The 26,005-nt window shown below is 38.2% G+C and overlaps 1 protein-coding gene across 5 annotated transcripts; it reads right to left on the bottom strand.

Annotated features, from left to right (window-relative positions):
* Window positions 1-975: 975 nt before the first annotated feature.
* Eip75B (Ecdysone-induced protein 75B) lies at window positions 976-25,548 on the bottom strand. Of its 5 annotated transcripts, XM_067281281.1 has the most exons (8): window positions 17,502-17,633; window positions 7,996-8,125; window positions 7,617-7,705; window positions 5,799-5,943; window positions 4,198-4,436; window positions 3,516-3,686; window positions 3,182-3,410; window positions 976-3,101 (listed from the first exon to the last, which is right to left on the bottom strand). In XM_067281281.1, exons 2-8 carry the CDS (start codon window positions 8,084-8,086, stop codon window positions 1,618-1,620), a joined length of 2,448 nt encoding a protein of 815 aa, XP_067137382.1. In that variant the 5' UTR covers window positions 8,087-8,125; window positions 17,502-17,633; the 3' UTR covers window positions 976-1,617. The 5 variants fall into 5 exon arrangements, with proteins under 5 accessions (XP_067137382.1, XP_067137383.1, XP_067137381.1 ...); XM_067281282.1 differs by lacking the exons at window positions 7,996-8,125; window positions 17,502-17,633 and adding an exon at window positions 25,386-25,548; XM_067281280.1 differs by lacking the exons at window positions 7,996-8,125; window positions 17,502-17,633 and adding an exon at window positions 19,679-19,806.
* Window positions 25,549-26,005: the final 457 nt, after the last annotated feature.

The raw sequence follows: 26,005 nt of genomic DNA, 5'->3' as shown, positions 1-26,005 counted from the left end.
TTTTAATATTTTATCTGTTATTCTGATGGCGATATATTTACTTAATATTGAAGTAAAGTTGTTGATGCGATGTTCTCGACAGATAAATATCCGGCAGACCTTGAAGTGTTGACGGTGGCAGTGAGAATTACTCCTGATAAACGTCCTTCGCCGCTTCGCTACGTGATGATGTCAGAGAGGGTGTAGTACACGTGACTTCTTTGTCGACTCGGTTAATCGATGAGGTTGGACCAAAATGTACAGGGCAATAAGCCAGGAGGGGGGACGAATTTATTGGTTATTCGCTTTTTTGGCTGGGATGTTAAACAGGCTAAAAGCCAATACCAGTGAATAGAAAGTAGAATTGGCATGGTTTAAATTGCCGGTATTATTATTATTTTTTTATTAATAAAATTACCTGTTAATCGATTCACGCGCTTCTGTGTTATAATTACCGGGAATTCAATATGTCTGGCGACCCTGAAACGTAATTGCGTATTTACTGTACTTGAAGTTTACGTAATTAAAGAACGATAATGTTCGTAGAATATTTCGAATACCGATAGCGTTAATAGAGGTTTGGTTAAAATTTCCATAGTCGAGGTGGATTTTAAATTCGCGCAATTACGAAATGACGATTGCCCATATTTTATTAGGAAATTCGAGGAATTTTCTTTAACAAACTGAAATTTCCAAACTGACGTCGATAATCGCGGTTACTATAGTAACTAGACTTTACGCAATGTTTTCAAGCTCAAAGTTGAAAAGGTCAAGTTGAATTAAACGAGAATTCTGCCAGACATTTTTAATCAAATCTCATTTGTAACGTAATTAAAATAGTTGATATTATCGATGGAATTTTTAATGTGAAAATCGATGTTTTTACTGGGAATTTTCCATAAAGCGCAGTTGCAGAAGGCCTACAGACAGTGTAGACGTTTCGAGCTGATTCGATTTAGTAGGGTAGAGGTAGACGATTAAATAAAGAATACGCCATTCCAAGAAAAAAATCTTTATTATTGCAAGAACACGAATTCGATACACGATCACAACACCAGACACTGTACACTAAGTTAAATAATGAATTTCCAATGAACAGAAGTACAAAGACAAATATGTACTACACAACAGCGATCCATATAATACTGCTGATGGAACACTGAACATAATAATACATCACATAATGGAAGAAAGGGAAAAGGAGGTTTTGGGATTCTTGCACTCTTCTCACTCTTCGTTTTAAGTTAATGATTTTTTATATATATTTATATATATATATATATATATTTTTCAGTAATATTTTTCTGATATTATACTAGGATGAAAAGGAAATATTTACAATCAGATATCTACTTAACGTCCCGTTCTCCATTCCCATTTGAACTCTATTTTTAGCACTTTGTACAATCACCAGATGAAGCTGGTATCCATCAGCCTCCGTAAAACATTTTACAATGCTAAGGTACAAAAAACGGAAAACGTAACTATTTACAACAAATGGGTGGTGGTTGGTGATTGGTATTGGTGGTGCTCGGTCTCGAGACGTTTGGAGTTCGCAAGAGCACGCGACTGACATTAGGATCGATGGACCTGTACGTCGTTATCATCTGGAGTCTCAAAGAAAGTTCTTGTTTAGACTCACGATTTTTTGGATAGGTTCAAAGGTTGAGCGTCCATCATTTCGGTGAAGTTTGCTTGCGGTGCGGGCGAGGGGTTGGAAGGTATACGAACTTCCATTTGATTTCCTGTGGGTGATGTAGGAGGGATGACTAGGTTGGTTGATGGTGGAGGAGAACGATGTTCGTACAGGATACGAGACTGGACCGACTGCGAAGACGGACAGCTTGCAGTTGTCACTCCTTGAGGAATATCAAGACTCATAAAATTGGGGCGAACCTGTACGTTACCGTTAGATTGACCATTTACCATGGGCCAGGAGACGGAAGTGGCACAGTAATTTGGTGCATTGCTATGTGGAATGTAGAAACCGGGAGGGCATTTGTTTACCTGATTGTTTGATGAACCTTCTTGTGGGACCGATTCCGTTCTCATGATGATATTATGAATGAGATCAGTTCTTTTCAATTGTTGTTCGCTCATATAACGCGGTGCTTGTTCTAATGTTTTCACCAAAGTGCTGTGGGTGCTAGCCAACGACATGTTGGCGATGGTGGGGCTCGATGGGCTTTCCGATTCCCTCCTGGCTGCCCTGAATTTTTTATGATTGCGATATGCTTCATCCATTAACATGTTTGTATTAATCAGTGGTGGTGCTTGGAGAGCCCTCTTTAGAACTGGCATGTCTTCTGTGCTATCGTGCTTCTCTACATTATCGGAATCTAAAAAGTCTTTTACTTTTTCTTCCAAAGCCGATCTAGGACTAGAACATACTGATGTCGTAGGTGTGGTACTGTGTCCGTGTTCCTTACCACTTTCAATACCAGAGTCTGTAGGAGAATCGACACGGCGGATTTTTGTATATCCAGAGCCTTTCATAGGGCTCTCACTATAATAGCACTCGTCCCCGGAACTGCATCCATGTTCGACTCCATTGGTTTCACGCGTTCTTTTAACAGATTGCTGATTTTCGGTAGGTTGAACCATTTCGCCAGGCCAAACACTATCAGTATCAAAACTTCTGCTGCTAGAGAAAGATGATGATCTAATGGGACTTTTGACCTCATCTGTGGACATACCACTTCCGACAGATTGTGGACTGCCAAAAGGATCGTGTTCGTCTTTGGAATCTGAGGTGCTCCACTCACTGCAAGCTGTGCTACCACTGTGTTGACTTTGTTGGCCTGGTGATGCACATCGATTATCTTCTAACTGATGTTCTTGAGATACCACCATAGCGGAGTACTGGCTCCAAGCATCTTGGATATCCGGATAGGTGCTAGGGCTAGTAGCTGTAGCAGAAGTATTTCTTGGTTCCATTTTGTAAGCTAAAAGTTTTTCTGAGTGTAATGTGTTGAGAGTACGAAGATCTGGAATCTTTTTCATCAGTTCGTTAAATATAGATGGATTATGAGGATGTTTACTGATGATTGCTTTCTGTAAAATGTCGGTTAGCTTTTTCTGAATTTTCTGAACTAAATCTACGTTTCTTAAGCCTGGTCGATCTGTTAAATAAGAGTAAAGAGATCAGCTTATTCATACACTGTACATTGGGACAGTGGTGCGGTAAAATGTCACTACTTACCAGCTGCGATAACAACCACGGCACAGAAGAGTCCCAATTCGCTATCAGATAACTGGAGACTGTTCAAACGTTCGGCAAAATCAAACATAGAATCCAGAAGAAAGCGAGCATTGCTGGCAGAATGCAGAGCTTCTCTTCGCAACACTTGACCGTTCAGACAGATTAGGGAATTAGCTTCCGAATTGAACATACAAGCCAATCTCACTAAAAGAACCTCGAAGACGCCAGCCTGGAATGAAAAGACGGATATAGACTTATGAGAATTAAGAATTCCACGAACGATGACTACAAAATAGCGTGAATCAACAAATAAGGATCAAGGACAAAAACAAACCTTTAACAAAGTAACTTGATCGTCTTGCGCCAACAAACTGAAACCGGGCAGACGCTTGGCAAACTCCACAACACCTCGAATGGCTGGTGAGAAACGTTCCGAAAAATCTTCCATAATTCTTGAACCGCCTCCATTATCGAGAGGATGTGGTGCGGGATTCAACGGGCATGCCTAACAAGGAACAAAAACAATGGTCAGTTAATACCGTCCTTGACCCACATATGTCATCGTACGTTTTCACCAATGGCATAAACAACAAGTAATAAAAAGCACTTAGAAAACAGGTGAACCGTTGACTTTGAATGCAAGGTCACCCTGTTTACAATCGAAAGATATCATTGATAATCTAGTTATTTCTACTGCGCGGGCGAATACGATAAACCGCAAAAAATAAAGTTTCTTCTGCCATATCTAGAATACAGATTTCACAACTTCCTTCGTAGCGCAGAATCCGAGAACGATATTTTTCCCCTTCTTTAAATCAAGGTCGATACCTGTACCGGTACATAATCGATCCTATATCGGATAACGGAATGACCTTGCACTTTCACTACATTTTCAGGGATGCGTCAAGGTCGTGTTTATTACATACTCGAGATAATTAAGTAAGTCACATTCCTGGGAAATTCGAAACTATCGAAATAAACGAGAACTTTGCCCGAGTGAATATATTATTACTTACCAAGTGAGGAGGACAATGAGTGTAGATGGGTTTGGATTGAGCTCTTTCCACCAGGGTGGCCACTTTGTCACGAGTGTAATCGCATGTTTCCTCGTGAGCGGTAACGATCATCGTCAAGAGCTTCATTTCGTCCTCCAGTTCGGCATTCAGAGCCTTCTCCTGCGAACAGGCGTTGACTTTTTGCATAGCAGCCAATATTTTAGCCTTCTCCCTCTTAGGTACACGTCCGAAACGTACGGCTGTAATAAAACGAAAGCGGATTAGTTTCCGGTTCCCAGTTTCAAAATTCCATCTTTCTTACCGTAACCGTATCTTACAAGTTTCATTTCTAACAACCTTCCGTCCGGGTTGGGTATTCGTTCGGCGCGTTAATAACCTGCTTAGAATACTGGTCATTGCGCTTGTCTTCCACAGAATGCGGGGTGAAAGTAGTTTATGGATGATAAACAAGCTCGGAGACGGTCACATGATGGCCAACTGCGTCACCGACGAACATAGAACTGCGTAGCCTTGAACTTGTTTCTCACTCCCCACGACCCAGTTACCCCCTTTCGGACTGTGCTGCCACCTAACGAGCTACGAACGCATTAGAAGACACGAGTTTTATTCCAGACGGATCGATAGTTTTGCCATCGTCCATATCAGACGCAAATGTACCGAGCCAGCCACGTACGCAGGATTTCCTGATAGGTATGATGCAAGCGGCGTATGCGCTGCAGGAAAAGCGCCTACGCTAGCTTCCAGTCAAATGGTGACCTTGAACAGAGAACGTAAACAACGGGGGACCGCTCGGGGGAGGAATGCCAGGAAGTAAATGGCTCTTTTGCAAGGTGAAAGTCTGCCATCTAGTGGAGCAAAATTCCACTAAAAATATTACATTAAGACGCCTGCTTCTTAAATTAAACTTCATTTTTTAATTCCAGGCAATTAATAACCCGATTGTACTGTACTTTGCGAAGAAAGTCGTCGCCATCACCGAATTCCGAGTAACGCTATGATTAAAGATGGCGAGGCTCTCTAAATATATCGAGTCAGCTCTTCCTAGTATATGACCCGGAATACCCATTAAAATTTTAACACCACCGATGACGCAAGTGTAATTGCTTGGAGTAGGCTTCGCCCACGACCGATCACTTTTAGCCAGAAACTAATTTGAAAAAAAGAAAAAAATGTCGGTGCACACGAGAGTTAACTTTTGCAGAGGTAAATTTCAGGGATGAAGAATAACGAAAAATAAAGATAGTCTTATTTTTAGTCGCAAGTTTCAACATCACCGACTCTCCTGACCCGTTATGCTCTATTAACATCTACCGTTAATATATTAACTTTGTTATTATATTTTTAATATATATTTAATATTTCGAATCTTAATAGTGAAAATTAAAGTTTTAAATAAATAATATAAGAGAAAACGATTCGAAAAGTTATAAAACCCGAGACGTATCAACAGGGTAGAAGCATTAGGTAGCACTTACGCAATTCAACATGTCCGACTTAGGGTGGCCGGTCATTGAACCCTACAACACACCCATACAACGGAGGATGCTACATTTAACGGTTTTACTGGGATTATAGGAGAAAAATTGACTATTTTTACTCACCGTCTCTGGACATTCCCACTGCTATACACTTCTTAAGTCGGCAATATTGGCATCGATTCCTGTTTATCCTAAGGATCGAACATTGTTGGTTTTTGGTACACGGTCTGTACTGTATCTTCTGTTGGATGCTTCTTCGGAAGAAACCCTGCATAATACGCATAAAATGATCTTCTATAACTTTACACAAGTTATTGGTTAAAGCGGCCTTATCAACTAAAGAAACGACCATTATTTAAAAGGTACTTCCGACTCGATCGGAGCACTTTAGGAAACTAAACGGAATAAAACAACTATTTAGGTCATACACCGCCTTGTTTACCAGTTTTCACCAGGACGGATTCATTATGGGTAAACCATTACGTAACTAGATGCGCATGCGCCGCTTACCCGGCCCCCGGTTGGGGTCGATGACCGGACAGGATGACACAGTTTCCAACGAAAGTAAAAGTGGTGCACTGACGTCACAAGCCACAAGGCAGCATTCAAGTTCAGTCGAAGCTTCCCCCCCACCAGTCAGGCAAGTGCGACTCTCGTGCTCAAAAACGTGATGAAAAAAACTCCCTCCATAGATGACTTAGTTGGAGAGTTCATTGACCTCGATGGCCTGAAAAGTTAGGTCAATAGAAGACGTTGAACTCTCTAGAAATATGCCGCGAACTATGTACGGGTGTCGTCATTTCATTGGCTGCCACTGACATCTGCAAGCGGGTTTTCAGGTGACGCCGTCATTGGTTGATTTGACGATGATTGAATGAGTTTTAACCAATCGCAACGCGTCGTAATATTTATCGTACGATTATACAATCTCCACTTTTCTAAATTAACGTAACAAATCCTAATTTAATTGCAAAATGACTAAATAGAAAAATTAACAAATAAAAATGGCTCGATTTTCGAGATAATCGGCAAATTACGTAATAAAGCTAAACAAACCTGGGAAAATCCGCGACGTTTTAGAGAATGCCCGAGTCTTCTCTAAACTCGAACTACTCAAAACAAGACTAATAACGATTGCAAATATCGCACAGCCAACGGTAATATGCGCTTACGTTACGGAATATTCGGAGAGGAGCTGGCTCATGTCCGGTGTCTTACGCAATTGTAAACAAGATTCCTGGCAGTGCAGGCCATTCGGTCATTCAACCCCTTTACCCTTGAACTTGAAAAATGCTGCCGCGAACTCTCCCGACCAATCACTTTCGTAGTCACGTGATTTAATTGCGGTTCAACGACCCGATGCAAAATGTATACCTCGAATTCAGGGAAGTGTGGTTATAGGTATGGTTAGGAAATGTAGCACAAGGTGAGATGATGGAAGCGGCGGAGTTCCGATGGTCATTGAACCCGTCTCGTCCCTGGAAACTTGCCAAGAACCTGTTGCGGTCATTCACCTATGTTCATTGACGGACTATTTCAAGGGCGAATGACTAAATGGGATCTGCTCTCCTGATTGGTTCCAGGGTCTACTTGCATGCACCTGTTCTACACGTTGCTTTGGTAACCATCATAAACAAACCAATAAGATAATTAGAGGGTGGCCGATTCCGCGAATCCTACCCGGTTTAGGAGAAGGCGTACGAGAAAGCGCTTTTTTCCCGACCTTTCGGATTTGGCCATCGGGTCCTTTTAATCGATAGACAGAGACCGAGACGATTTTTGAAACCTTAAACCAGCAGCTTCACAATATTTTCTCCGATTTTTCATCAGACAGTGGGGTAAACTAAATACGCCTTATCTTTAATTCGTTTAGATTTTAATACCAGACAGATAATATATGTTAAGATAATTTTTTTAAATTAAAGGTCAAAGGTTACTGACCTTGCACCCCTCACAAGAATGGACACCATAATGAAATCCACTGGCTTTATCACCGCAGACACGACACAAAACTGTTGTACCATCAAATTCTGCAAAGAGAAAAATATTTGTAAAATATTAAAATACATATAATAACCTTGACCTTTTAATATTAATACAAAAAACATATACAAATATAAAAAACAGGCATGGGCCCGATGGGTCAATGCCCCTCTCGAGCAAGTTATCAGTGCAGGTTAACGCACTTAGAAAAATCTTTGGACTTTCGACGTTAATAATCGGTAAACAGAATCCGATAGAGATTGGCAACCTTGGAATCTGCTAGTAAAAAACACAAGGAAAAAAAGGGAGAGGGATAGAGAAGAGAGCAAAAATTTACCTATTTTCAAATCAATGTCCTTCTTATCCGAATCCTGTTCCGAAGGAGGCAGCGAATTTAGAAGCTGAAGGTCTTTTTCGCTGAGAATCATAATGTCAGAATAAAATCCGAACCTTCAACACATTTAATCCTGTGTGTATAGTTAAGTAACAACACCAACAGCAACGCTATCAAAAACGGGAAGGCAAAGCTACAACTCTCCAAGTCAGTTTCAAGGTCCCGAATGACAGTGAAAGTAGACTGACTGCCTGTTTAGTCGAAGTTGGCTGCAGTCAGGTGAAGCGGATAAAGCCTAGAAAACCGGTCCTATCGTGGATTGTTTCGTAGGCCACAGAGAAAGCAGGGCATTTTCCCTACCACCGGACAAGTTCACGTTTATTATTTTGTGATTATTTTCCATGTCGTCCATCCACCGGATAGGAGAGGCCGATCCGACCAATGGCGGATCGCTGGTGCCGCGTGACGACACTCTTCTCTATTCGTCTATTGGTCGAGCTTTGGCTTGGCTCCTCCCCAAAACGTCTGGTCTGAAGAGGGTTCACTGACCGATACCCGACCACGTGTATAGGCTGATACAGTTTGCCAGTGTGTCATGTAACTAGGGAGCCGTTCACCTCTGCCTTTGCGCGTCTAGTTCGACCCTGTGCGAAGTCGTATGGCGTATAAGATCGATAACGAAGTGCACGGCTGTTAGTGTCAACGCACTCTCTTCATAGAACCGCTGTTTGTTTTACTAATGGTCATTCGGTCTCCTCTGCCTTCCAAGAAATCGCGGCCCCGTCCGAAATCGCTAATTATACGCGTACTAAATATGTTTTTGTGTCAAAAGTGTTTACCACTTTCACAAACAGGAAGTTTTCCCTTCTTCGGGGAAAGGGGTCCGGGGTGAAGGGTCAGCGCCGGACAATGGGCAACCCGCCACGCGGAAATTCCCAACAAACAAATTGGTCGAGCAGTCGGACAAATATCTTTCGGGGTGAATTAGAGGTCAGAAGGGACAATTTTACACTTTTTAGTGGAAAGTGAGGGGCAGTTTGGATTCGAAGCGCGCCATTGCCAAAATTTTTGTGACCTCCTTCGGTTTTTATAGCCTCCGGTCGGAACGTCAAGGTCAAGGTAAAGAAGTCGTTTTCCTCTGACCCCTCAATTTACCCTTCCAAGGACATAACGATGAACCAACCCAGAGTCGCCTCTTCTCTCTCTCTTGACCTTGACTCATGTAGTGTACTAACCCGGCTGGCTTTTTTCATCCATACGACTACAAACGGAGATTTAATTCGTTAAAAACGCCAAATATTTCTTCCATTTTACTAAATATATAAAAGTTCTATCCCCGCACGGGCAAAGGAACATCATCTGGCGCAGAGATACATTAATAGCTTGTAAAAATAAAAGAGAAAAGAATATATTTTGGTATAGGCTAGATGTAGTATCGAAAGGTTGCTCGATATTCAAGGTAAATGCTGTTCACGCCATATCAATTCTGGTGGGCGCTAAATATAGAAAACAGTACGAAGACAACTTTAACAGAGTATCAATCGATATTAAGATTTGTCAGGGTGCAGTGACATCGCCCGTTGCTATAGCATTCCTCGGATATGTGGGTCAACGCACTCTGCTTGTGGCGTCGCAGCAATAAACAGATTGGCAAGCTGCCCCTGCCCACTTCAGCTTTCCAGTGCGACAACGATGTCAACAACCCTTCTACCCACCCTCCGTATGATGTTTTCATGGCCACACGATATTGGGAAGTGATGTATCGATTCGATACTTCACGTGATTCGGGGCAACGTCCTCGTACATTCAACATACTAAAAATAAGAGTAAAAACTTTCATTGCTCTTTATAAGATTTTTAAGAATGCTCGGAATAGTAATGGACGTTTCAGGTGTAACTCTGTATATCGATCGGTCTGCCTCTACCCCATTTTCTACCCCCGAAAGCTGGCGATCGCCATAGTTACCATGTGAATGAACCGACTGAAGAATAGTGAGTCAACGAACTCCTTCGCAATGCTCTTCCTATATCTCATTCTGTAAACAATCGAAAAGCTTACTGGGCACAAGGGCATATCTGTTAAGAGCTATGAAGTAATATTGTTTTGGCATCGAAAAGACATTAAAAAAAAGGATAACAGCGAAGTTAACCTGACTTGTTTCGAGGACGTCGACGTTCCATTACATTATGCAATTAAAAGCATATAATTTGATTCTCTTCCGGTTCAAAATCTGAAGCCGGGGTCATCGACCACCTTTCACCTCCGTTATATGGTCCGAGTGAAAGTGTTACGATGACCCAGGCGCGGTCATCGTCTGACTGCGACCTTGTATTGTTTACTAAATCTCCACGTAATATAAAGGGCGCAGCTAAATACAGGAAGTATATAACTTTAACCAGTTTTAATTACTATCGTTTGCCATCTTTGCATCCACACCTGGGTCATTGGACGAATTTCAAGGGCAAATTGACTTTTCCTTGCTGGTTTTTACAGCATTATCCTTTACTTCCTTCCCTATAAAGGACACGTGAGATTTCTCGTGATGCTTGTCCCATTTTAGAACGGCACGTGATTTTATTGAATGTCCTCAATTGAGATGTCCTGTGAATCGAGAGTTTTTAATCTAGAAAATACATGTTAAATTCGCTTTTCCCATCTATTATCTCCTTAACGATTTTTTAATTCATTGGGGGAGAGTAGATCGGAAAAGAGAACAGAAAAATCGCCAATAAACATGTTGACGCTTTTATATTGATTCTCCTATTTGTGCCTTATTAGCTATAAATCTCTTTTTAACGGACTGGCTTCTACTTCAATGTAATAAATTTAACAAGAGACTTACTACGAGAGTCTATCAAAATTTAATATTTAGCTAAAGAGCGTTGAGGGGAAAAATTTACGAGAAAATTGAATGGTTATATCTATTCAATGGAGAAGAGGTAATTGAAGAGGTTAGCACTTTCTTTGGACACGAGGGAGAGGGAATAGAAGCCGATCGGAAGAGGTAACTTCACACAGGTCATTGTAATACTTTACTTTCACTCGGTTTGAGAGACTGGTCATTGAACTGAGGCCATCCTCCGGTCCTTGACTCATTGCCTGACTACCCATTTCATCACAGGACCGGGATGAATCTATCCCATGACTATGACAACCGGAAAATATCATCGGTTCCTGCTTTTTGGTCCAGCTGCCGTCTATCACCTGGCATTGAAAAGGAAAAGTGATCCCCTCTCCCTTTTACGGAAACGAAATAAACAACCCCCTCCCTCAACGCGGAAGGGGTCTTTTCTCCAAACGGAATTTCGGGGAGTTGTATCCCTTCCGCAGATGTTTATATTAAAAAAAAATAAATAAATAACAGCTGCGTGGGTTTCCAGAGTGAGAGATGAGAGTGTTTTGATATCTCTTCACCCGGTCATGGCCAGAAGTTGTAGGTATGTAGTAGAGCTAGTCTGGAGTTGAAAGACCTCTTACTAAAGTATCTCGTTGATGCAAGCAACAGTGCCCTTGATGCTTGTAGTGCCGACGATACAAGCAGGTTTGACAAGTCGGGACAGACAAGGTCAATGGCGGACGATGACTTAGAGAGAAAGTGTGTTACTATCAGGTAGATAACCTCGGCTGCTTAATAGCAAAACTGAACCGAAAATTCTTTAACCGACCATCCCATAAGGTGATTAGCCTGCCATTCTCTAATTTATTTTAATAAAACGTTTACGTACATTACCTATTTGTTATCTATAATAACCAGATATTAAAAAATGTCAATTAACACCTGTGCCCACTGTTAGATAACCTATACACCTCCGAAGTTCAGGACGTTGACCCAATAGGAGTGCGAGTCTCTAGAAAGATCGATTCTCGACTAACTCGCAAACAGTTTCATCGATTGATGATGTCATGGGTCAAGAGAGGTCAAAAATATACTTACTAAATGGGCACGAACAGGAGATTTTTTTTTTTAAATTTACGATCATTTGTATGCGGATAAATTTACAACACTCGAATGGAAATTTCTCCTCTTTATCGTCTTACGGCAGGAAAAATCAATGTTTATTTGTTCTTCTACCGCTTTAAAGCAATGTATCTACTTTCGAACACTATTTAGTAATATGATAAATCTTAAGATATTTGGCTAGAGAATCTCGTATAATTTGAACTCAATCTATTAAGAAAAGAGATCACAAGCGCTGAAAATAGTAACTATTAAAAAAAATGAAAAGAAAAAGAAAAATCTGAATAGAAACTTCGGTAACTTTCATCAGATGGAAAGACGTAACGTGTAAAAAATGTAACCTCCGACCTCATTTTGCCATCATTCTGTAACACAATATTCTGTTTGTTTTAAAAATCCACCCGTAATTACGTCATAACGAACCTGTTTCTAGCCCCTGTATCACCTACTTTCACATAACTCCAATCTAGGCAGGTTGTTCACCCCGACCTCGCTTTTCTTTACTTCCGTATCTGTTGAACTGACTTGCCTCTTACTCTGCGCTTGTCTAGTTTTGTATCAGCTATTTATATCATTCTGTAGCAAAGATCGAGAAAGAGAGATGCTACACTAAAAAAAATTAATAAACTATTTAAGTAATATCCACCATAAACAATTTGCCCATTTCTAGCGCTATTTAAGAATCATTTTTCTGTCGATTATAACTGTGGAAATCCTCATCAGTTTTCGGTAGGTTACGTATCGCAATTGCTGGCTTATCTACTTGTTTTATTTAGGAAAATAATAAATTTATCAAAGCTACATTCTATGAGATAAATGTCTTAACTAAGAGTAAGCAGAACATCCGTACAAGTCCCGAAACAAAACTAAATAGGATATGGTCTTATCAGAAAGGTTTTATAGTTAGCTCGGGTTTTCCGGTGGTTAAAAATGAGCTGTCTGTGTGATAAGAAAATTGGATCTTCAGTAAACGAAATACAACACTGGGCATCAACAAAACGCACCTGAGTTCATGCACATTCGGTCATCAACCTCTTCAACAAGGTCAGACGAAACTTTCGCTATCTTCGTCTGTAAGCTAACGAGTTTTTATATGAAATAAATAGTTGATTTTACAAGGCCCCAAGCGTTAAAGCTCTTCTTTCTAATCTTCGATCGTTCACCCTATAAAATATTTTGAAAATTCGATATTCGGATTACCCATTTCCAGGAGATACTAAGGGGGTCAATGACCCGATATTTGATTCGCAACTTCTTCGCTCCGTCGACGGAAATACCTGGAAAAAAGTTTGCCGTACTATTTGATATTCATCGAAACACTTTTATATTGGTTTTGAAAATTTTTATTTTTCACAAATCTGAGTAAACAATCGAGAATTGTAAATAAGCCAACAGATGGGGATACCAAATTCACCATAGGCTTATGTGGAGAATTCGTAAACATATTGCTTGACGTAAACAACCTTTTCACAATTTCCACCCCTCACCCCATTCAGTTTTGTATTTCCTGGTCCCTTCCGCAACTTTTGTCCTTTCCCAACTGTTCCCTTTCCAAAAAGGGGTGAGGCGGGGGAAAGTGAAAACATCCGGACCAAATGAGTGAATTTCCTTGCCCGAAATCCATCCCCATATCACATTTTCGTTGGTAAAAAACTCTCCAGTGTACTCTCCTGTGAAAAATTAAATTAGCAATCGTCCACTTATTTTTTTTTACTTATTATTATTATCATTTTTTGCGGTCGTAATTTTTAACGCTTTATTTCCGAATGAGATCTTTTATAAATGTAAACTCTGTAGAGATGAAACGACAAATTCTAGCCCTATCCTAATTTTCAAATGACCCGAAAATCCCGTATACTGAAAATGACTAAGATATTTTGAAAAGCACTCATCCTGTCTGAAGATAGATCAGAGGTCAATACTTTATTTGGAACAAACATAATTATTCTATTTTCTTAAAAGCATTAATCATATAGGAACTGGGTTTGGTTAGAACTAAATATATCAGCTGCCACATATCCTGACTAAAATACCTGTTTCCATATTCCTAGCTTTATCCAATATTATTAATAATCAAGAAACATGGAAAGTTTGCAATGAAAATAAATTAAATACGGAGTAAAATACTTAACATGCTGAAATTGTATAAATCGTAGTTATAAAGACCGAATGCTAAAGATGTAATTCTCCAAAAAGATTTTAGACATTAATACTAAAATGATTCAACCTTTTTCAGTTAGAAATTTATAATTAATGTCTTCGTTTCCGATTGATATCTCTGAATAATAAGATCATATTTGCCATATTAATTTATGGATGATTTAGTAAAGTTTGTAGCACACGACAAATGAAAACAACTGGATTTGACTCGTTTGCTTCAGCCAAGAAAATGTTTTCTTCTTATTCTACTTTAATACGAACGAAAGTAAACTTGTTGCGAGCTAATTTATGAAATAATACAGAAATATTCGAGCGCATAATAAAGAATAGTGAAGAAAAATATGCTTTAATTTATAAGACAGAACAAAGAGGTACATTAGGAGAAAGTTTCCAAGATGTCATCAAACAGACAGCTGATGAACTAAGTATATGAGAGGTTATTATAGGTAGATAAAATATTTCTATGTGGGGCTCCCAGTGGGTGAGAAAAAAAATTTTTAATAGCTTTAGCCACCTGCTCGTGGGTCGGAAAGTAGAAAGAGGGGGACAAAATACACGCACATCCGTCCCTTAGTTGTCCAGCCTTGTCGGATATTAGTGATGCATTTCCTGTCGAAATTTTTTTGTGATCGTGTCGAACTTGACATTTGTTCAAACACGAATTCCCACTTTCTCCCCATCCTCGTATGAAAAACTAAAATCCTCCATTTTTGCCAACCCTACGCTATTCCTACGTGTTTTTCTAAACGACATTCGATTTTTATCTCGTCGAATTCCCACCGAACTCGAATCCATCTTAATAACCCTTGGAAATCGAGACGAAATAAGAAAAATCGATAGCCAATCGGTTTAAAATTGGTTACGTGGTTAACTCTTTCTTTTATCTTTCTCATCGATAACCTGCGAGGTGCCTCACTTAAATTTCTGACACCTGTACTCCATCACGTGACATGCCATGCACCGTCTCACATGTGAATAGCCGCACTATCAAGGCCCCTCTGTCGGTCATCGACCCTTATCGACTGGCAGAGACCTTGATACGCGATCTGACCCGAAATCTTCCTCACCCAGTCTGTTTAACTGCAGAAAAGGAAAGGTTATAGCCTCATAAGTTCGGTCATATCTTTCGCTTCTTCGCTCTAATGTCGGCAAGGTCCGAACCCATTCTCCATTTGTGCCTCGAGTTCATTAACCTAATCGATCAACAAGAATTATTTCGCTATAACAGCAATTTCGGGAATATTAAGCTCCTTTTTTCTATATTTTATGCATTTTCATTTTATATCTACAATTAAAAAAACGGCTTTTCTTTTATTTTTTTCGAATTATTAAATTTGAAATTCTTAGTGGAAGAATCAATGTGGAGCGAGCGAAATAAATAGAAGAAATTTCTTCTTTTCGATATATATATATTTTTTCGTTCTAAGGCATACAACATTAAAATTAACGGAGTTATTATATAATTTCTCGGTGTGGAAATCGAGAAACAAATGTAAAAATCTCATATTTTAATAGAATTAAGTGTATATAAAAAAAATATGCGTATGTGTTTGCGTGTGTGTATCAGGAAAAGTTGTGAACTTGTTAAAAACGGAAACAAAATAGAACTGAATGAGAGATCAACAGTCAGGAAGTAAATATGCGCATTCATCACCAAATTTCTACCGTCCCGATGACACTGTACCGTCTACCTACTTCCGCAAAACGTCGCTAGAGGGCATTGCCTTCCAACGGTCAATGACCTTGATGCTACAGACCCATCGGTGCCCCCTCGCACACAACTGGGGATATTTCGAATTAGAAAGCGATTTTCAAAATCTAACCGCCTAATAAAAAATATAAGCTTCTTCCATATTCACAGAATCGATTTCGTCGTTAAGATACTAATTTTAGTAAAAGAATAAAAAGAATCATTTCCCCTCTTTCAAAAAATAAAGAAATCAAATAAAAAGTTAACTCGGTTTTCATCTTCTAAATATTGTTACTTCGTAAATGATTAATTAATTTCTTAAGTTTATTACAATTAAACAATGGTGATGATCGTTCTATTTCGCGCGTAGAAAGTGATTATTACGTCTGGAAGGAATAATTAATAAAAAAACAATGTAGGGGATTTTTATATGTATTTTTGCCCTTCTGACGACGTTTCTATTGCGCTCGAATCGTCTATAGGCAAGAAATAATCATTTTTCTCTTGACCTTAGTCGTTTATTTCCCATCGATCGCATCCCGTCCCGCCATATTGGCTGCCAAGTCGTCGTCATGGTAACCGACGTGGCGATGTAGGTCAAGTCCACATCACTACGTTCATTGCTCCAAGCAACCGGAGACCTGTTTACGGCCAGTATCAGCAGAGGTCGCTATTGCACGGAGAACTCCAAACTGACTCACCCCATCTAGCGGAATCTTTTTCAGACCGTTGGCAAGATTTATCTGGCTCGCACGCGTTCTAAATCAAACCGGTGACGTCACGGTTGAACATCGAACAGGTAACATAAACAATGAACAATAACAAAAAGTGTAGCGGTCTTTATTAAAGAAAAATATAATAAATACCGCGGACGAATATAATGAGATATTTATATTATCAAAGGGTTAAAAAGAGATACTTTTTAACGGTGGCGTTATTTGTTTACGTCGTCTGGAAACGAGTCACGACGTAGTCGATAGAGGAGCAATACGAAATGACCTTTTCGCCGAAGTTAATATGGATTATGTTAATTAACCGAGATGGGATAAGACACGGCCAATGTCAACATATGGTAATCGCGCAGGTAAAAATAACAAAATGTAGCGATGCCGCTAGTTATTTATAACGTTAAATCGATGGAAAGCGTTTTCTAAGCCCTATTTAAAGAGTTTTCAATCCTATCAGCCGGGATCTTACCTTTCTGCTCGCATCTTACTTTCGCCATAGTTCGAAATCACGCATAAAGGTCCTGTTCCGTTTCTTCTTTGTGCCACCGGAGCAAATTTATGTGCCCTACTTGGCTACTTGTTTGACACAATCAGCCAACCCTGCACATCTCTCCCTCTAGTGGTCAAGGCCAAGGTCTGTGGAAAGTGACAACAGCGCCATTCTGTTTCCCAGCCCCTTCGCTATCGACGGACGTCCTCAAGGTAGTAATCCTAGTTTCATCGCAGGATCATCAACTGAGTAGCCATGACACCGTTCCTTACCGCGTCCTTGGCCTGAACAGCTGACTGGGAATCCATAGCAGAAGCCACGCTTGTTGACCTTGTACTTGGTTCTTGGAGAATTGCCAGCCATTTTCATATACTACCGCATTGCTACGCCACGATTTAAACAGATCAATAAATAAAACTCGATCAGATACCCATCTCACCCCATCACGAGTCATTTACAAAAAGAAAAAAAAAGAAGGATACGTTCAATCCCCGTTGATATGGCCCACATGACAAACGGACACGAGGTGAGGTTGATCAAATTTATATATCGTCTTTTACCTCCTGCGTACAACCGTGCGCGTGCACGGTTTTGTCATTCTCATCCCACACATGCACATACACAACTCACACAACACAACTGCGACCTTGAAAACAACTAGCTGCCAGGTTCTCTTGCGCAAAGAAACATGCGTCGACCATCGAGCTGCACCGGAAGGGTGAAATGTATAAATATATCAAAAACTCGATCTGGTACCCTTCGTAAGTAGAGACGTCTCCAGTCGCGGGGTTTATTCAGTTCCATGCGGGATCTCTAGGAGATGGCGTAGCAACGTGATAAGGCATTCACGTGTTGTCTTCTTCCATTTACTCCACGTGACTTATAATCTTTTCTTTAATAGTCACTCCGCGGGATACATATCTTTCTCTTCGTCAACAATACCATAAACAATTAAAAGAGAAAAACCCGTGGGCATCGAGCCCGAAGCGCTATTTTAAGATGAAAAACCGCGCTTTTAAAAATATTTACCGTCAATAAAAAAAGTTAAAGGAAAGAAAAGCGAAAGTGGGTCATTTACACCTTTAAGAAAATTCCGCAAGATGGCAGCATTTACCATTAATCTTTGGGGCACAAGAAAAGAGGACGATGTGGAGGGTCAGCGAACAGCAAAGGTTGATCCTGATCTAGATACGAATACTTTCACTATAAGGAGAGTAAAAAGTAGGTTGTGCCTCGCGGCTACTCGCAGATTGAAAGAATGTAGGTCCAAAGTGTGACTAGGAAAAACCAGTTCTTTCGAGATGATACACTTTTAACGAGTTTTTTATCATATTAATGAACTTAAATCATCTTCCAATTAGGGTTAATTTATGCAATTGGCATTTATTTTCCAAGATGCCAACAGAAACACACACAGACTAAAAATGGATATTCCACCTGAAAAGACCCTCTATTTTTTAAACTTAAATAAATAAACAAAACGATTTTTTAGAAAGAAAAAAAAATCGTAGTATATTTATTGCCAGCAACGATATGTAGGTCAACCCCAAAGCTGGCCCACAGAACGCCTTTCACTGTGGCCCATTTTCCAGCTCAGTTCAATGGCCTCTGGCCCAGAAAGCGAATCTGGTATATTCAGGACAAATTTGGGTCTGTTCACGACGTTACGTCAACATGGGAGCCCGACTAATCGAGAACGTGTTTAAAAACAAACTTCTCGAGGAACTTTTGCTTTAAAAATTCTTATAGATGAATTTCCTGTCGATATATTCTAAAAATGGAACGACAAAGAATATCTATTTGCTATATAAACATTCTTAGAAAAATGTCAAACCGCTCAAAAATACAGTTTATTAGAATAATCTAATTCCCGTTTTAATTAATTTTGACGAGCATTGCGCCCGCTTAGAATAATATCCATCTTAAATGCTACAATTAAAACCTGTTGCTTCACACACGCAAAATACAATTACGCATAAAATACACATATGAAAATTATTTAAACTGCTAAAACTAATTTTAAACAACTCCGATTTTTCTTATGTGCATAAATACTAATTTATTTTTAGCAGAAGGTTTACTGGTGATGATGTCATAAGTATAAAAATAAATTTTAAAAAAGGAGAGGGGAAAAAACGAAAGTGACGTTAAATAATCGTCGGACATTTCTAGTATTACGAAGTTAAAGTTAATTTTTATTAATGGAAAAGTAGGCACGGAGGGAGCACAATAACTTTCACTGAAACTTCTTTATGTACGGGTCACCATAACGAGGCTGTGACGTTATTCGGGGATTTAGACCTAGTTGAGTGTCAGTGATCCGATGGCCTGTTTTCTCTTCCCCTCTCGATAGAAGGGGAAAAGTGTAAGTTGACACACTTAACAAAGTACCCGCCCTGTTCGTAACAGTCCTTTAGTTAGCTAAAGTTACATAACGTTTAACTTAGACGAACTAAACAATTACTTAACAACATATAACAAAATTATATAAATTAATAATAAATTAAACATTTATCCCGTATACATCGATAAGAATAAGTTTCCAAAGTTACTCGCTCGATTTCGATGGCAAACCATAGAAAAACTTTCAAACGACGAGATATGTAGTAAGATAGATTACTCTTTAATCAGAATAAAGTAATAAATAATCGAAACTTACCCCCAATTTCGGGTGAAGAATATGGCAGATTGTCATTACACTGAAACATCCATTCTGACATCCTCGAATTCAGAATGTTACCGTAAGATAACGTGTCCAACATAATGGAGAAATTACACACTTCAAAGTTAGAAAAAAAATCCTAGAGAAAGCACAGTTCGAACTTTGTACAGAGACGGAGATCACTTATTAGGATATCAAATACTTTCTTCCATCCTACTTTGCAAACACCGGCCACAATAAACGCTGCCTTTCCTCGTCGGTGTCGCGTTCATTTCTAGGCCATCGCTGGCATCGCATTAACAGAGTTGCTGCCACCATTTCCTTTCGATTCTCTCCCCCCTAAACGTCAAAAGTATGCCGGTCGTTCACACCAGCCTGGCCGTGTGTTCTTAATGGCGTATGGCGAGTGTGTTTTGTGTATGAGCCGAGTGAAAATCTAGGCCACTTTCACATTCATTCCCAACTTCTCTTTCTAACCCGGAAAGTGGTCCAGTTAAACCACGTTCACTTATTCTTTACTTTTGCTCCGTAATTTAGCCATATTTATTTTTAATAAATAACAAACAACGGTAATAAAATGTTAATAGAAATTTTTAAATTAGAAGAACGTTAAGGAAGTTCGGATTTATTATTTTATTTTTAAATATCCGGATTATAAAATGTAAATCGTTTGTAACAATGCATTTTTGAATATTCCATTTTCGTTTCGATCTATTTTTGTTCGCCATTTAAGAATAAATAAATATATATATTTATTAATAAGAACAAATGTTGAATTTACTGCAATTGTTTTCCTTTCGGGGCCATCCATCACCAAAACAAAAAAAAAAGAGATCGATTTTCGTTATTTTCATAGGAAACTCGATATTATATTGATCAATCGAGTTTTCGATTCGGATTCATCTGTTACAAATAATAATCGATGTTAAGCGATAGGCGAAACAATACATACAGGAAAAAAGATCCTGTTATCGGTATAACTAACCTATATCATATAAGAACTGTTCCGTTTCGGAGTTTACTCTTTTGTTACAGAGATAGAAGCGCATAGAGCAGTCATAACTTCCTACCTCCATTGGACAATAGAATGGTTGATTGCTTGCCAACACTAACCCTTTAAAACGGTCTATTTCCGCGAAGTATTAATTCCTAAATTAGTAAAGGAAATTTTTCTTTTTACAACCGACTTATATAATTATTACTTAAGTAAATCAACTTTCGGTTCGGATCGTATACCGTTCACAAAACAACAAAAAGTCTGCATAGAAGAGAAACTAATCAGTTTTTGAAATGAATCATTTAATGAAATAATTGAAGGAAGGAGAAAAAAATATCATTAGACGGAATAAAGAAAAATCTCCGGACTCTAAAATGAATCGATTCGTGATCGATTGCAGAACGAATTAATTAAAGGAAATTGATCATTTCGGTTTAAAAACGGATTGAACTTTTCATGACAAAACGAAACAATTTCTGTTTCGATTCCAGAAACGGATCATTTAATGCAATGTTCCGTTTAAATTGGAATTAAATGAATCTATTTCTGAAAAAGATCAAATAAATCTTTTGAATGAAATTTTGTCAATAAATCAATCACGAGTTCACAATCAATTATAAGCGAGATCGATTTAAATCAAATAGAAACAGATTGAAATGTAACCGTTGGAAAAATAGAACCTCCTAAGGGCGTAATTAGAAAGACGAAAAGATCTCTGTCACCTTTTTAATCACTAAGTAATCATCCTTTCTTTCTTTTAACAAAACAAAAATTATAGAAAGTATTCTATTATCTTAATTCATTTGTAAACAAAGAGTTATATCAGTTTAATAGTGTTTTAAAAGTGAATTTTCTCTTTATCTCTAGAATTTCTTCCTTTATTGCCAGAAGGCAAGATTTATTCGCCTACCAGCGACGAAACCTCGTTTCTACATAAATACCACTTTAACACATTGTCGACTTAAATAAAATTAACTTTCCCCCTCCCCGCGGTTAATGAAGAATTTTAAACGCGATTAAAAACTTCTCGTGTTTTTTAATAATTAAAAATCTTAAAATATAAAGAGAGAAAGTAAAATTGTTGCTGCGATTACGTCAGGTTACAACACATCGAGCGAAAGACCAGCTGACCCCTTAACAGTTAGCAAAACCTCAGCGCAGCTTGACCTAAAAAACAGTTCATTTACCTCTTCACGAAGCTAGGTCACTAACTAAGCTGTTCTGCCTTGTGTGCGTAACCCCTTCCAGCGTAATAAGCGCAACGCTAGTCGGAAAGGGGTTAGCTTGTTTATGGTAACAGCGTCCTCCCAGTTCAACCAATGATGTTGAAATCTTATTGACTGCAAGAGCCGGGGTGAACGAACTAGATGTAGATGCAAATGCATGAGACAGGGAAAAGTGTGTTACAAGGTCAGGAGAAAGTGAAACTTGCCTATCGACTGTAAACCGGTTTACTTTGTAATAATAAAAAAAAACAACTTTTACAGTTTTCAATAGGATGAAATTGTTACATTTGATTATTTAATAACTCGGATTACGTGTGATGTAAAAACATTCGAATTTTCTCGCCTCGAACGGATCAATGGCTCGAGATCAAATCACAAAATGGACTTTTACCTTCCACTACGCATGAGCATTGCTTTCCCTTTCCTTGAAAGGAAGCGAAGAAAGAAAAAAAAAGAAAAAAAAACATTCATTCCATTTGGCAGAAGGCCCCGGGATGCCCTAATTTAGTGTTTATATTTATCTCCCTAACGGCAATTTTGGTACCTCATTCGTCTTAAGAATCTCTAATTGTCCAATAAGAAATCTTTTTTGACACTTATCGCCCATTACAACCGTATAAAAAAAATTAATGAGTTTATTTTCTCTTTGTTAAATATTAAAATACACAGATATTTATATATTTCGGTAAGAAAAACTGTATTCAAAACTTATACCATAACGGATAAACTCTGATTTCGAATTTCTACATGACGTCATAGACCAAAATAGACGTGGCCATCCCATTCGATTCTAAATAACGATTTAACCTTTTATTAATTAACTAATTTATTTATCTACGGCTAATAAAATATCTCTAATCTGAATATCTAACAGTTTAATAAAAAAAACGATCAATAATTTCTACCAATTGGACTTTGCACGCGCCCACGTGACTATCACGTGAGAGATGTTACCATAGCAACGCGTGCTGTAAATGTCAGCGGATCGAAGATAACACGTAGAAGGTAAGAGAGTTTCAAAAAAACAGAAAGAAAAAAATTGTCAGCGACGACTACACTTCTGCCGAGCTAGTACTAAATGTAGTATCATCCAAGGCCATGGTCACACAACTACAGCGCATTGACGCATTCCCGCCAACATATGTCAAGGCTAAAGGGGGGAATGTAACTAAATACTGGAAACTACTTAGATTATAAGGCGTATGCAAAATTTAGTAACATTCAAAGGTCATTTGTGAATAATATATTGTTAAACATTAGAAAATTTCAACATTTCTGAGCTCTATCCAATTCCCCACAATGCGTTGGAATGTATCCTAATATAATTCCCAACTGTTCGCATTTATAATGATCGATCTCTTGATTAAATAATCGATTTCCGGCGTGTTTATCGTTTCGATCGTTTTCTTATTATTATTTTTTTCTTTTTACGAAAGAAAAACTGTAATTTAGTTTTATAATAAATCGATTTTTTCATTATTGCTCGATTAATCGATTTCGTTTGTACGAATTGATTTTTAATCGATTATTAAAATTGAATCGAGGATTTGTAAATTTCATTAAATTTCTGTTAAAATAATCATTTACATCTTATTGTTTCGTCACAATTTTATAATTTTTTTTTTTTTAATCAAATTCGTAGAAAAAGGAAGCGAGAAAATGTTTGTAAATTTCCCAGAAAATTCTGTTATTGTTCGACAAATATTTATTTCGGGATTATAATATATAAATTCGAATTTTTCTGTATGGCTCTTCGGGAAAATTGATGCTAAAAGATCAAAATCGAATGATTTTCTCGGATTCTCAAATTTTCTTTCCGAAATTTAATATTTAAAAATAATTTTAAAATAATTCGATCGATATATATTTAATCGATACGTCAAAAAAATTATTTCGAATAAGTTCTATTCAATTAAATCGAATTTTAAGTAAAATCGAATTCCGCGTATTCGATTTCTAAGGAAGGAATTGGTTTCTTAGAATTGGCTTTCTTAAAAAAATCAATTCCTTTCTCTAAATTTGAATTTATATACTGTATTTTCTCCCCTGTTATATATAATTTTAGAAAATCAATTTCCTAAATTAAAAAAAAAAGAAAATTAAAATGTCTAAAATTTAAATATGATTAACGAGGGATCGTAGACGAAAAATACTTTTAAAATTAAAAAAACAATTTAAAAAAAAAACAATTAAAATTAATAAAAGAAATTTGCATCTGAAAAGAAACTCTAAGTGTTGAGATGATCGATCTATTATTAAAAATTAATTATTTTCGATCGATCTCTTAAGTAATAAATAGTGTGAAAATTGATTCACAGAACGTTATCAATCGCTCGTGGTCTAAAATGATCAATTAAAAGATCTATTTTGAAAGATAATGGTCGAAGCTATTTTTAAGTTGTGTAATTTTCTGATAATGCTGTTACATATATGTTAAACGATTTAAATTCATTTGCTGGGTTGTTGCTAAACACTGAAGGATATAATAATTAAAGGCAATGCTTTATTAATATTTATAATTTAGTAAATATAGGGATAAAACGTGAGTTTATAAATGTTATTAAAAATAACGACCTTCGTACGAAATAATTAGAAAAGAAAATTTACCAATGGAAAATTTAGGTCAACAAATTAAGTGAGCAGTTATGCAAGATTTGAAAGCGAGTTGACAAGCGATGATACTTGTGCCCCATTACCTATAGGAATCTAGGCAACAGCAGTTAATTTTTCGATTCGTGATCGACGTCGATGGCATTTGTTAATTTAATTTTCGGCAAAAAAAAAGTCGTTGTATAATTGCAAAAACGTCCACGCGAATTTGGAGAGTAATTGTTTGCGTTAGTAATGGACTAAAGTCCTCGTTTCGGAGGGGGGAAAAAGTCGTACGTAAGAATTACTTTTATCGAGATTACAATCTGATCGTCAACGGAGGATTTTTCACCTCCGTCCTATTAAATGTGAGGTTAGGAAAGAGAGAAACAAAATAAGGTTACCCTTATGGCATAGCTAGTGAGAGTGGTATGACATACATAGGAGGCGAACAACCTCTATTGGGGACACAACCTTCAGACGCGATCGACACGTCATATCCGTAAGCATTACGTCACATCCGTTCACAGTTATGTACAAACGTCGATTCCATAACGAATTTCTTAATAATTAGCTCGAATGCAATCGTATTTTTCGTTAGACGCGCGATAAATAACGAGTATGGAGAAAAACGGCGGTAACGCCGGAGCAATTGGCGGATGCAGATTCTCGTACTATATCCGTTCCACGGTTGCATCCATTGCTCTAATTGCAACGGAAGTATATTTTTATTGGGAAAAGACAAAATGCCTTAAGGTAGCTAAGCACTTTCTACGTCGGTTTCTACTGGCATACATTCTCCGAAGCAGAAGCCCGTGCAGTACGCCTCCACCAAACAACGCGACCTTCGTAATCAAAAACGTTAACATTAACAATGTCAATAAGCACTTACCGATGTCTTCGATGTCTCTTTCCTTAACAGGTTCTTCGAGATCTTCTCCCATGATTCTTCGATTGCGTAAAGAAACGAATCAGTTTTCTTTTAGTTTATCCAGCTGTCCAAGCCCAGCTTTCGATTCCTCCACCCCTTGGGCAAGAGTGACTGTGTCCCGTGTTGGGTCAACGAACTACCGCCTACTATGCAGTTCGCCGAGAGACGTCACAACCTCATAGCACACTTCTGTCTGGTTGACCGAAACTGGACAGTTTAAGGCCAGGATTTAGGCCATTTTAAACACTATTCGCCATTCTGAACGAGTAAAAATTCCTTTTTCTTTTTAATGGCCTAGCGGCTCTCATTGATTACGCTCGTTTATTCAAAAAATTCCCTACTCGATATTGATCCGAAATTTTCGCTTCCTTAATCTATTATTGACGTCAATTTGTTAATTTTATTTTTTAAACGTTACTTTCAATCCACTTTCGTCAATTACCGGCTGACCCCGCTAATTTCGCCGAATCTACGCGCATATATTAACATTATATTTTGAAATTCAGCGCTTTAATTCTTTCTCTTTAATTATTGTATAATGAGCGCTTTTTCCCATTTTATGCAATCGATAGCTTTCATTT

Source organism: Centruroides vittatus, unplaced genomic scaffold (genome assembly GCF_030686945.1).
Source record: "Centruroides vittatus isolate TY-2023 unplaced genomic scaffold, ASM3068694v2 contig_914, whole genome shotgun sequence".
Taxonomy (NCBI): domain Eukaryota; kingdom Metazoa; phylum Arthropoda; class Arachnida; order Scorpiones; family Buthidae; genus Centruroides; species Centruroides vittatus.
This window is presented reverse-complemented; position numbering and strand designations above follow the sequence as displayed.